At 47.0% G+C, this 14,210-nt stretch overlaps 1 protein-coding gene across 3 annotated transcripts in view; it reads left to right on the top strand.

Moving 5' to 3' along the window:
• Positions 1–14,210, top strand: part of NCOA1 (nuclear receptor coactivator 1) — a 1,223,800-nt gene that overhangs the window by 825,512 nt on the left and 384,078 nt on the right. For all 3 annotated transcript variants that reach the window (XM_086928021.1, XM_086928023.1, XM_086928022.1), the window contains one exon: positions 10,122–10,299. In XM_086928021.1, coding sequence (XP_086784147.1) covers positions 10,122–10,299 — 178 coding nt within the window. The remainder of the gene's footprint in view (positions 1–10,121; positions 10,300–14,210) is intronic.

Below are 14,210 nucleotides of genomic sequence, written 5' to 3' on the forward strand. Positions count from 1 at the left end.
CCCCAGGCAGACTTTTACTGTCAGAATATGTTTTACCTGACCTCCTTCAGTTGAGTTATGTACCACTGTCAATATTACTTGGATACTGGACATTTATTAACCGATTGCAAGGACATTTTTTTACTTTGTTTCAGCCCTAGCCCACTCCATTTTCACTAGATGGTTTCTCACCTGCATCAGTCTTTCATCTTCAGGGTAGACGGAGATCATCACCTATCTTGTGCTGTTACGAGATTCCCTCCGGCTGGGGCGCCAACTAGACTAATACATCTGACTGAGTTCTCTTAAAAATGTCTATAAATTGTAGATACATGCCAGTGCTTTGAGCTAACGGAGATGTGACTAGGGGTGGACAGAACTCTGGTAGTTGCATAAAAACTCTGCAAGGTTCTATGGCGTTCCGGCAACGGGCAGAAATATGCAAGTTGTGCTGCAATTTCGCATGAGTACTGCCTACAGCGCTGCAAGATCAGTGAAAACAGCACCATGCCGTGTGCAAGAGTATGCAGCCATTTGAGTTGATTTTGCTGATGCTCAAGTAGAAAATCCTCTCGAGCTCAGGAAATATACTTGAGAAGCAGTCCTCTGATCGCGACTGCCCGATTTAGAAAATTGTGCTGGGGCATTTCAAATCTTGCTTACATTTCTGGAGCGTCATGGGAAAAAATTCTGCTATGCTGCGATTAGCAGAATTTAGCCTGAACTCCGCGTTACAAAAGTAATGAGTAGTCGCCAAATTTCTCAAATTCCGTGAGTTGAATAAAACATTCCACCTACCCCTAGATGTGTGACTGGCCGACAGTGTGAAGAATATTATTTGTCTTATTTGTTTTATAGAGCATGTAACGCATACCTCACTAGACGTTTTAGGAAAAATCAAGGCTTTTAATACTGGTCCGAGGTGGTTCGTATAGACCTGTTCATTTTTCAGCTAATTTGCCATTAATTAATTATTAACAGTTTAAGAATCAAAGTCAACTTTATCCAGTATTGGGGTATCTTTCATAGATTCACATGCCCGAATCATTCCCCATCGCCGAGGCGGGAGTCCCACGGTAAATAAAAATAGCAGTGCCAAAGGTAAATAACAGTAGTAGGCCCTACGGAAAAAGGCCTGAGGCCCAAATCTTAGTAGCCTATCTACACCATTATGCTAAAAGAACCAAACTTTTGGTACAACCAATCAGCTATCAGCACCCTCTAGAACCCTCTCTGCAGAGCCAGTTCTCCTCAGATTTTCACCGCACGTCGTGTGGAAGGGAGTCACCCCGAGTGCCAGCTCAGTTTTTAGGTCTCGCCTGTCGATGCGCATGCGCATCGAGCAAGCGAGACTATGGGGGCTTATCCACTCTTTATCCACTGCAAGGAATCGTGGCGATTCCTTGCAGTGCCCGTGACTTTTAAGCTCAATGCGCATGCGCATTGAGCTTAAAAGCGCGTGCACGTCCGTCTTGTTTTACCCGCTCCGCCCCCTCCCCTTCCCGCCGTGTCGCATTTCTCCTCCCCCTCCCCTCTCCTCCGTCCGTCTTGTTTGTTTAATTTAACCCGCTCCTCCCCCTCCCCTTCCCGCCGTGTCGCATTTCTCCTCCCCCCTCCCCTCTCTTCCCTCCGTCTCGTTTGTTTAATTTAACCCGCTCCGCCCCCTCCCCTTCCCGCCGTGTCGCATTTCTCCTCCCCCCTCCCCTCTCTTCCCTCCGTCTCGTTTCAGACTCCCTCCCATCTTTCAAGAGACCACCCTTGTGCGCATGTAAACTGTATAGCGCCATGTGGGTGTAGCACAAATGCACCTTTTCTTTTCGTTTTAAGCAGTTAAATAGAAAAAAAAATTTCCACACGCTCGTATTTCTGCACGCACACTAATGTACACGAAGCCACAGCTGTTTTAGCTCTAAAACGTCGCGTGGTGGCTATGCGGGCTCTAAGCCACTGCCCGGGGTGATGCCAACGGCAGGCTGGTTCTCCACAATGCCCCCTCCCTGGTCACTGAGGCTCCCGCCAGCCTGGGAATCTTTCACGAGACGCGTGTTGTTTCCGAGAGCGAGAACCCCCGATCGCTTTCTCCTGCCAGGCGGCTGGCATCTCTCTTTTCAGGCCTGGCAGGCGATAACCACCCTCCTCCTCCCCGTGCAGGAAAGGCAGGCGCTGCTGCCGCCAGTAAATAGAAGCCACGGCCGGGGTTCCATTCTTGCGCTATTTGGCCATTGAACCGCTCAGTACGAGCCTCCATATTCTCTTCCCTCAATTTTTCCAGGTGCCATGTTAATGCTCTATTTGGAATCACCCTGGTTGGTCAAACTGCAGGGTAATGTAATGCACGCTTAATTACCCCGCAGATGCAGGCACTACAGAGCGGGCTTTCTGAACTGTGCTTCACTTCACTGAGTTTAATGTTTCCGGCTTAGTTTTGCCCCCGATTCTTTTTTACGATGCTTGCCAAAGTTTTTATTTTTATAATCTTGGAGCGAACCTACCGCATTCTTGCGTACTGTATTTGCGGTTTTGTTACCCAAAGCTAAGCTGCTGTTTCTTTTAACTTTTTTTTTTAAAGCGCCGTTTTTATTGTCGTGTTTTGTGATTTCGCGACACTGTAGGTTTGCACGACTTCCGTTCACGCTTGCTGCGCTAAGTTGGTGGTTTTAAGACAGTCCCAGCCAAGAGGTGGAACCAAAGTTCCACTTCAAACATCCGGTGAGATAGCTCTGCTGAGTTTGTTTGGCTGCGGAAATCTGTTTGGAGGCTGCGGACAACCCGTTCTGCCCTGAACGAAAAGGGAACAATAGAGTAAGTTATTTATAGCTCAATGAAGGTGCAAGAGCGTGGCAACAGACGCTACATGACACAGGCTCTTAGCACTTATGCGAGGCCATGCTGATGACAGGAACACGCATACGCTCAAGCTACCTATATCTTTATGTTACTGTGTTCTTGGATGGGGCATCGGCCTCCATCAGTCGTTAGCCGTGTGAATGGTGAGTGTAGTGGGCTCTCTCTGCCTTGTACTGGTTCGCAGTAAGGGGTTGCGTTTCGAGGCCCTTCGCCCATCTCTTGGCATCCCACATTCGTTGCATGCAGATGGGGTTCATGTGGACGGCCTGTGGGGGCGGGGAGTGGGCAGTGCCCTTTTATTGTCCTATTGTGGCGAGAGCAATCAACAATATTGTGATGGGCTACTAGCCTTTCTAGTATGGTAAGCAACTTTTCAATAAATATTTTACTCTGAGTGATAGAAGGGGCTCTGTTAGTAAAAAGCTGTTACGTACTTTAGGATGCAATTTAATCACTTGTTGAGTAACATTTTAAACCCCTCACCCTCCCTCACCCTCACCCACACTCACCCTCACTCACCTTCAACACCTCACCCACACTCACCCTCACTCACCCTCAACGCCTCACCCTCACTCACCCTCAACACCTCACACTCACTCACCCTCACCCTCTCTCACCCTCTACCCTCACTCACCCTCAATACCTCACCCTCACTCACCCTCACCCTCACTCACCCTCACCCTCACCCTCACTCACCCTCACCCTCACTCACCCTCACCCTCACTCACCCTCACTTACCCTCACTCACCCTCACCCTCACTCACCCTCACTCTCACCCTCACTCACCCTCACTCACCCTCACTCTCACTCACCCTCAACCCCTCACCCTCACTCACCCTCACTCACCCTCACCCACCCTCACCCTCCCTCACCCTCACTCACCCTCAACCCCTCACCCAGTGCAATAGGTCTCGGAGCATTTGAGTTAGAGCTTTTAGGAATGTTTATGGCTTTTTTTTTTTAATTCTTTAGCATTGGCTACAGGAAACAAAAATGCTAAAGATTTACAAAAAAAACCATAAACAATTCTAAAAGCACTAACTCTAATGCTGCGAGACCTATTGCATTTCCAATGCTTGTTCTTCAAAGATCTCTGATAAGAAGGCCTTCTTCAAGCCCTGCAGAACCTGCAACAAGAAAAGAGTCCATGTTGATGATCAACATAAGGACTGTATCTACTGTCACTACCCCAAGCATGAGGCAAAAGATTGTAAAATATGCCGCACCTTCCCTTCTAAGACTGTTAGGGATAGGGAGGCGAGAGTCCTGTTGTGGCTTAAATCCTCCTCAGCTGAAGAGGATGACGGAGCCTCAACGTCCAACAAGAGAGCCAGATCTCTTCTAGTGAGGGCAGAAAACCTCTGAATCCTCCCACTCTACTTCTGGCCCTTCTCAGATGTCTCCTATGTCCTCTAGGCCTTCAAAGTATTCTGCTCTCAAGGACTTTCACAAACAATCTTAAAAAAATACAGTGAGTAAAAGCCTTTCAAAATCTTCGGTTTACACTCCATCGTCGACAGTTTCTGTCACCTCTTCTGCTCCTTCGTCGACGGAGACTATCTCTACTTCGTCTATCACATCTCCTATTCTGTCAACGAGGATTGCTGTGACTTCTAAGACGACTCGCCGACGAAAGCCCCGTCGACAAAGTCTTCATCGAAGAATACGTCGACGAAATCTGTCGACGAAGCCTGCATCGTTGGCGAAGAACGTACTGTTGATGAAGAAACAGGTACCTTCTATGCCGTCGACAACTGCCTCGTCGACGACTGCCCTGTCGACGAAGAGCTCTAGTCCGTCGACGAGCGTACCATCGACGTCAAGCCCGTCGGCGACGATTCCATCGGCAACGATAACAAAGAGCCCGTCGACGACTAGTCCATCGACGGAGATTCCGTCGATGACCATACCATCTACTATGCTATTACCGGCTACAACTAAACTTTTAGTTGCAACTCCAACTTACTCAACTCCTGTTCCATTTAGGAGTTTTCAACTGAATACATATCAAAGACATGAATATTGTACTATTTGACCTCTTACTCCGTTGCATCTTTTTAGAGACATATGCGCAAGAGGAGGATGATGATTCCAATGATGAGGATGAAGAAGGGCCATTCATCCTTCAGAGCTCCATGTAAAGTGTCAAGAAGAAGAGGAGGAGGAAGAGGATTACAGTGATCATTATTACCAAGAGGACATTGTGGTTCCACACCATAAGGTGTACCATAGACAATTTCACCAGTCCGACACCAGCCATCTGCCTCCTAACCTGATCCAGGATTTACAAGCCATGCTCGCAAATTATAGACAACGATTTCCACCATAGCAGGTGATCCCTTCACCTCCTCCTGTGGCAGTTCCAGATCCTCTACCTATACCTGAGGCTCTAATACCGATGTCTCCGAATACTGAACCTTCTGAGTGATGTCAACCTTCACAACCTCCTCAGGATCCAAACACATCCTCTGCAGAGGAACCTGAAGAAGGAGAATTACACGAGAATCCTCATGTGGATCCATGGGATTCATATATTATTCCTATGCCTTCGCCACCGATCCCCCAGCCATCTGATTCGCCACCAGAAGATATAGGGGGTTTCACAATCTCATGCAGAGGGCTGCCGCCAGATTTCAACTTCCTGTTACTGTGGAAACCGCAGAATGTTTCCTTCATGATTTTATAGAAGAATCTAGGAAGGTCACCAGAGCCATACCCATAATTGATTACATATGGAATGAAGGCGTCAAGATTATGAAAAACCCTGCATCAGTGCTTGCGGTGCTTCCAGGGCTAGAGAAGAAATATCGGGCTCCAGCTAATAGCCCATCTTGTCTCATTGGCCATCCTAGACCAGATTCGGTCATCTCCCAGGCTGCCCAACATCTAAGAATCCGGCAACACCTATCACTATACCGCCGGACAAGGAGAGGCGTCGATTAGTCCTCACTGGGAAAACGTTTTCAACTATGGCAGCTGCTTACATCTGGGCTGCAAATTCCCTAGCCATCATAGGGCGTTATGACCGCCAAATGTGGTCAGATATGGCTGGATTAATTGATCTCATTCCTGAAGACAAACAGCAGGAAGCACGGAAGATCTTGTTAGAGGGTGAGCGTGCTGCTTCGGAAACGATTAACTGTGCACTGGACATTGTAAATACGAACTTTAGACAGCTAGCTGGAGCTGCAGTTCTCAGGCGCCAGGGCTGGCTTAAAGCCACCACCTTCAGACCAGAAGTCCAGACGAAGATATTGGACATGGCTTACGATAGCGAATCGGTGTTTGGCAAGCACATCGATGAGGCCCTCCAAGCAATTAAAACCGATACGGACACGGCAAGATCTTTGGGTTCCCTACAATATAAACGTGGAACATTCAAAGGCACTAAGGGGATGTGGTTATTCCTCTAGAGGAGGTTACCAACAGCAGAACAGGCAGTACCAGCCCCAATATAGGCAGAATTATCAATCATCATATCGCCAATCCAATACGCCTGGTTTCTCTCGCCAGATGGTCGAAAGCGATCCCAGAACCAAGGGCGAGACTCTAGAATGAAGCCGTGATCTCAGCAGGGCGCCATTCACACCTTCTCCCCTTCCTGTGGGCACGAAAATTTCAACATTTGTGGACAGATGGCGAGAAATCACCTCCGATCAGTTGGTTTTGGACCTAGTGAAAAACGGTCATACCCTAGAATTTGTCACCAAGCCGCCTACCACTCTACCCAGGGGACCCCCTCCCCCTTGTCTTCACTTATTATTCAAAGAAGCTTGTTTAATTCTCCTCAAGAACGCCATAGAAAAGGTCCCAATACATCAGAGACGGACAGGTTTCTATTCTCGTTTTTTCCTAATGAAAAAGAAATCAGGGGAATGGCGACCGATCCTGGATCTTCGTAACCTGAACAGATTTCTCAAAAAAGAAGGGATTTTGCATGGTCACTCTCTCAGATATCTTAAGTTGCCTAAACGAGGGAGATTTTCTGGCTTCTCTGGACATGGAAGACGCTTACTTCCACATCCCAATCCATCCCCAGCATCACAAGTATCTCCGCTTCACTGTGGGTGGGGCCCACTATCAGTTCAAAGTGCTCCCGTTTGGGCTGAAATCTGCTCCAAGGATCTTCACGAAATGCCTAGCTCCTGTGGCGGCAGCATTGCGATCCTGGGGAATCCAAGTGTTCCCGTACTTGGACGATTGGCTAATCTAAGGTCCTTCGAAGCAATCGGTCAAGACTTCCATTGCAACGTGTCAACATCTCTTCAAGTCTCTGGGGCTGACTGTGAACAGAAGCAATTCCCAGATACGTCCAATGCAAATTCTTCCTTTCCTTGGGGCTTGTCTGGACACGGTCCAGTGCAAAGCATTCTTGTCACAAGAATAACAGCTTTGTCTTCAGAGGCTAGCACTTCGGGTCTCAAAAAGAAAGTCAGTTTCGGTCCGCATGTTCGCCTCACTCCTGGGGATGTGCTCTTCGGCCATAAACCTCGTCCCTTTGGCAAGACTTAAAATGAGACCTCTGCAGGAAGAACTGCACCTTCAGTGGCAGCAAGCTGTAGGTTCCTTCAGCGACATCATCAAGGTCACACCACGCATGGTAAACGCTCTCCACTGGTGGTCCCAGAGAGTCAACTTGGCAAAAGGACTCACGTTCCTCCAAGAGGTTCTGGATTTTGTTCTGACCACAGATGGCTCCATGGGAGGATGGGGAGGTCATCTCCAAGATTTGCAGATACAAAGCAAGTGGTCTCACCAGTACAAACAACAACACATCAACAGTTTAGAATTGCGAGCAATTTTTCTATCCCTGCAAGCTTTCCTTCCAAGGATTGCCGGCTCATCAGTGCTGGTTCGGACAGACAATACCACCAGCATGTTTTATGTAAACAAGCAATGAGGGACCAAATCGGCAACTCTGTCAAGAGAGGCTCAAAAGTTGTGGGAATGGTTAACGCTGCACAACATAACGCTCTAGGATGAGCATGTCAGAGGCCTCAACAACACCCTGGCGGACACACTCAGCAGGTCCCTATCAGACTGTCACGAGTGGGAACTAGAATACACTCAAGTGATCAGGATATTCCAGACTTGGGGCAAACCGACATTGGACTTGCTTGCACAAAACACAACAAGAAATGCCGATATCACGCCAGCAGATATCCGCAACAGGGGTCAAGAGGGAACGCCCTGTCCATACGATGGTCAGGGATTTGTGCATACGCTTTTCCCCCAATACCTCTTATCCCGAGAGTGTTACGCAAGATGAAATCGGAAAGCTGCCGTATCATCCTGACTACACCCCGATGGCCATGTCAGTACTGGTTTCAGGAGCATCTCGTCTTAAATGGAAGAGGTTTAGCTGTTGGTGTCAGAATAACAACGTTCATCTGACAGAAGCTACTGCGGAACAAATTCTTCCCTATCTACTGCATCTAGCGAGATCTGGACTCGCTTTCTCACCAGTTAAAGTCCATCTAGCCGCACTATCCAGATACAGGTAAAGTGCTTCACGGCCTTCCTTATGTTCATCTTCATTAATTAAACAATTCATGAGAGGTCTTTTTCTGGGCATTTCCTCCGATACGGCCCCCTCCTCCGGAATGAGAGTCCTTACACAGTTGATGAAACATCCGTTCGAACCCATCTACAAGGCAGAGCTCAAATTTCTCACATGCCGAGTCGCTTTACTTCTAGCTGTACCATCTGCCAGAAGAGTAAGTGAAATTCAGGCCTTTACAATAAAGGAACCATTTTTGCATTTCTCCCAGGATTATGTGACCTTAAGAACTAATCCTACATTTATACCTGATGTACCGTCACAATTTCACCTCAATGAGCCGATTAAATTACGGACTTTCTTTCCAAATCCTTCTACACCAGCGGAGAGAGCATCACATTCTCTTGACATCAAAAGATGCTTAAAATTCTATCTACAAAGAACAAACACATTCAGAAAATCTGACCAATTGTTTGTGGCCTACGGTCAAGCCACTTTGGGAACTGCAGTCAAGATATTATTTATGATTATCTTTGATCATGTATATATGTTTATATATATTTGTGTGTATATATATATATATATATATATATATATATATACATATTATGTGCTTAAGGCTTACTGTTTCATGTATCACATTACAAAACATGCCTCTTTCTAAGCACTAATGTATTATGTTAACGGTTGGGTTTTTTCATGCCTCTATTAACAGATGATGGATGCAACTGGGAGTGTATCAGCACAGGTCTCCCACCATCCGCAACCGACTGTATATGTTATATAGTGCTTGCTACTCTGATTCAGGCATGTGAATCTATGAAAGATACCCCAATCCTGGATAAGAAAACAAGTTACTTACCTGTAACTACAGTTATCCAGTATTGGTATCTTTCATTGATAATCATGCACCCACCCTCCTCCCCGGAGAGTCAGTTCTCTGTTTTGGGATACTTATTTCCCACTTGTGCTAATGAAAATCTGAGGAGAACTGGCTCTGCCAAGAGGGTTCTAGAGGGTGCTGATAGCTGATTGGTTGTACCAAAAGTTTGGTTCTTTTAGCAAAATGATGTAGATAGGCTACTAAGATTTGGGCCTCAGGCCTTTTTCCTTAGGGCCTACTACTGTTATTTACCTTTGACACTGCTATTTTTTTTTACCTTGGGACTCCCGCCTCGGCGACGGGGAATGATTCAGGCATGTGAATCTATGAAAGATACCAATGCTGGATAACTGTAGTTACAGATAAGTAACTTGTTTTCTTATCCTCTTTTGTGTGTCGCTCCTTTTATTTTCTGGATATGTAATGCCCCATAAACATAGAATATGTGCCAGGAGAAAGAAACTATCTTCCTATTCCCGCAGCGGGTTTTATAGTAAGAGGAATGTGGCAATAGTGGGCTCAATCCTATTCGGAATCCGCCACCGTGAGAGGTCCTGCACCCAGAGCTTTAACTATCACAACCTGGGACCAAACTTCTATGTGTAAAGAGGGTGCAGGTCTGTTTAGCCACCGCCTAAATCTTCTGTACAAAATGTGTGTGTCTCATTAAGTCACTCCTGACTGGGGTTGTTAAATGTTAAGCCATTCATGTGGTATGAATGTGCGATTTCCTGAGTTTTCTGTTGTATGGACCCATTTACCTACGTACCTTTTGAGACCTCGAAGTGAAATCCGAGGCGTTCTAGTCCCTAACCAGCCGGCTCATTTGGTTTGCTGTTACCACTGGCTGTTCGTGGCTGACATTGTTTGTGCGTTCAGGCTCGCCTTGATTTCTTCCTTCTGAATTTGCAGGCCCTGGATGGCTTCTTCTTCGTGGTGAATCGAGAGGGCAGGATCGTGTTTGTGTCTGAGAACGTGACGGGCTACCTGGGCTACAACCAAGAGGAGCTGATGAACACCAGCATGTACACGCTGCTGCATGTGGGGGACCACGCCGAGTTCGTGAAGAATCTGCTGCCAAAGTCCCTGGGTAAGAGGCGAGCAGGGCCGAAAGCTGTGCATGATGTTTAGAACATTGGCGAACCCACGTCATGCGCTCCCCATTTGTGATTGGTTGCTGGCAGCTGCAGGCAGGGTCGGATTGGGATCACAAATTGGCCCGGGCACTGCCAAAAAAAGTGGCCCACATTCCACGGGCGTGCCCTTTCAGGAAACACCATTTAGTTACTCTCAGAGGTCTCATTTGTAGAGAAATGTTTGGTAAATTCGGCATTTTAAAGCTTATAGAGCCAGTAACATTAACAAAGTCTAGGAACACTGCAGTTCTGATAACTGAATACTTACTTGCAATCATAATGCCCTGCACAATGTAGTTAAATACTCTTTACCAACCAGCTATGTTCTTGACTCTGATCATCACATTAATCAAAAATCTAGTACAAAGTCAAGGAGAAAGGATTAGACTGGAATCTCTGGGAATAGAACATGTAATAACAAAAGTCACAGGAAGTACAGCTCTGAACCTTTGCTATTGAGAAAAGAATCTCTAATGACAAACAGTGAAGAAATACATTCTGCAAAACACTCAAAAGAGATAAAATGTAGCTCCTTCACAAATGTTGCACTTTTCCCTGAATGTAAGTACATTTTGCTGCCTCTGTGTGCCAACAGTTGGATGGAGGAGCCGGGTACTATCATAATCATCCCTTTTCCCGTTATTAAGGGCCTTTGACCCCTGTCGGTCACCCGGTGTAGGTGTGGCCTGGATGACCACTCTGCCAGGACTCTACACCCATTTCCCTCTCAGACATTGATACCAGCCGTTACCATGCAGCATGTCGGGCAAGCACTATAAGGGGCCCGAGGTTAAGTGTGGCATTGCTTCAAGGTGTTTCCAACCCTGCCCTTCTTTAAGGCTCAGCAGCTGCCCATGTAAGTTCCATGGGTGTAGAGCCACAGTCAGGCGAGCCACATCAATGAAGGTAGTAAGTGACTGTAGGCAGGCAGTGAGTATGCAGCTTTGCATGGTGCACATGTGGTGTGGCTGGTTTCACAGCATTGTGTCATGTGCTGCAGCCGGGTATTGTGTCACCTGTTTGCGGACTGGACAGGCAGCGGCTTCTACTCAAGTCAGTCAGCAGTTTTACAGAAGAAGTGTGTCTTGCACCACAACTGCTGAACGCACATTGGAAACACACACTACTTAGGCAAATCACAAACTAGGCATACATAACAAACCATACACATATTTGTCCAGCTCTCTCGTTGCCTATTGTCTCTTGTTAAGACCGGACCAGTAGTCTTTCCTGAACTCTACCATGTCCCGTCCCTCCCCCTCTTACCTGAAGTACTTCTCATCCCTCACACAGACAATCTGTTGAGCACTAAAACTCTCTCTGGACCTCTCTCCTGGTCTTCCATCCTATGGACCTTCCCTCACCCAGACACCTGCTATACCTCTCTCTCTCCACCTTCCCCCTTCCTGGAGACTACTTTGTACCCCAGTCTAAGGATTCACAGAGTGAAGGATTGTGAAGCCCACCCATGGGTAAATCCCACTCCACATAATTCCAGTACACTCAAAACCACATAATTACTATCCACATAATTCCACTGCACACCTTGCCACATAATTCTACGCCACACTATTCCACAACTAGCAATTCGAATTCAACCCACATAATTGCACTCCACACCACATACCTCCACTCCATTCTATAACACATGGGTAAAACACATTGTCATTTACAGCGCCAATAGCTGCAACTCTTGTGAATGCACAACCTATTAGCAGTGCCAGTGCTTGGTTTTTATTGTTGTTGTTCTTTTTGAAAGTTTTATATATTGTGAACCCAGCCCGGGCGGGGGCTGAGTTGAAGATGGCCCAAGTCCACAACATCACCTGTCCCCAACAGCGAGGCCCGAGCCCAAACCCACCCTCCTCCACCCACCAGTGCCCTGAATGAGAAGGCACATGTGCGAAGTGTCAGCTGAAAATGGTAGACAACCTTTACAACGCAACTTTTACCACGCAGTGCCTTTACAACGCGGTATTTACAATGCAAACCATTACAACGCATTGCGCTGGGGGCGCTCTAGGATAGAGAATAAGTTTAATTTACTATCCAACACCTTCCCTAGTGTCCACGGGGACTGGTGTTGGAATAGTAAATTAAACTTTTCACTATCCAGCACCCCAAAGCGCTATGCGTTGTAATGGATTGCGATGTAAAAAACGCGTTGTAAAGGCATGCGTGGTAAAAGCATGTGTTGTAACGTCATACATCCGCTGAAAACACGTATTCTGGGCTGTGTGGCCCCAGCGGGGCCGAGGTGAGAATGGCTCACTAGCCTGAGCAACACCTGGCCCCCAGGGAGGCCGATTCTCGCATACAGTCACCAGCTTCCCAGCCCACCATCAGGCCAATAGGTTGGCAAGGCAGGGGGTCAAAGAGAGACCACAACTAATCATCGCCCAAAAGCCATATCACACGCTCCCCAACGAGGCAGCTTTTCATTATACCTGTCGAGTGCCCTCTGTGGGCTGGGAAACATGAAAAAAAAGGCCCACAGAGGGCACCGAAACACCGGCCCTTCTGCCAATGCCCGACTGCCCGCTATGCCAATCCGCCCCTGGCTGCAGGCACCGCTGTCCTCTTTAGTGTGGGAAGTTAGAAAGTCGCACCGCTCATGGATGGGCTGGTAGCATCATGGCTTGCGCAGTGTGTCCATCTTGCACAAATGCACATTTGCACCACTCACAATCTGGCTCCGCGCTCGCATCACCAACTGCTGCCAGCCTCTCTAGCTGACTCTCATAACCTGCATCTCTGGTACCATTTTATCTGCATTGACTCCCCATCAAAAGCACGCATTCTCACCCTGACAGATTGTGTGTGTCATTATATATGTGTATTGCTTCACGATCTTCCTGTGATCACTAGAAGAGCACAGTTGATTCTGTCACTTTGCACTAATGTCCGTGTAAACTTCAGAATCACGGCTAAGCCATAGTGCGCTTCTTGGATCGCCTTGACGTTTTCCTTTGACTTAGCTTCTCCTTGTCTTAACTAGCTTCATGCACACATATGCCAAATCATGAGGCCTGCGTTTCAAGGAATTATAAGGTTCATGAGAGTTGATTGCCGTAGGAGCACTACTCTGTGTTTTTCACCCATACGAGGCAGTTGCACCTTGAAACGTGTCAGTCAATTTAGTTTGAGTTAATAATACCCATCAACCTAGAAACATACAGTACAATAAAACACTAAGGCAGTACATTCACATTTATAAACGCGATATCGTGCCCGGACTTCTCTCAAGAGGGAGAAACCTAGAGCTTAAAAGGATAGCCCCTTTACCCTAATGTTACTGCAGCTTTCGAGTAGTGTTCCACACACTGCAAAAATGGCACCATCCTCTAGATATTGTCAGAAGTGGGTTGAGCAATCAAGTGCGCGATACAGTGGGGCAGTGCTAATGTCTTGAGAAGTGATGGGTCCCCAGCTGAGTCCCCGGTGTGCAGAAACGCTGTGGGCTGTTAAAAGTGAGGCGAATGGTCTCTAGCTCATTGCCTCCCTTGGATTGACCCTGCTCTTTGGAAAGTTCACTATTAGATCAGTCATCCGCAGATAGACCTGGAAAGAGCGCAGAAAATCAGTTTTAATATAAACAAAGAAGCCTACATAACCTAGAAGAGGAAAACAATGACTTTCAAGCTTCTTTTGAGCTGTTGGACATGCATTGGGTTCGGTGAAAAAGACTTCGGTTGAACTTGACGCGAAGCAATTTAAGGGCATCTTTTCTAAAACATACATACTTCACTCGAGCAGGAATAGATTCAGTGGTTGTACCTTCATGTCCATAGATGACATATTTTTTAGTTGCATGGAGAGCACCTGCTGTAGTCCCCAATGGACAGAGCGTGGGTCTGTGCAGTGC

This window comes from Lissotriton vulgaris, chromosome 6 (assembly GCF_964263255.1).
Source record: "Lissotriton vulgaris chromosome 6, aLisVul1.2, whole genome shotgun sequence".
Taxonomy (NCBI): Eukaryota; Metazoa; Chordata; class Amphibia; order Caudata; family Salamandridae; genus Lissotriton; species Lissotriton vulgaris.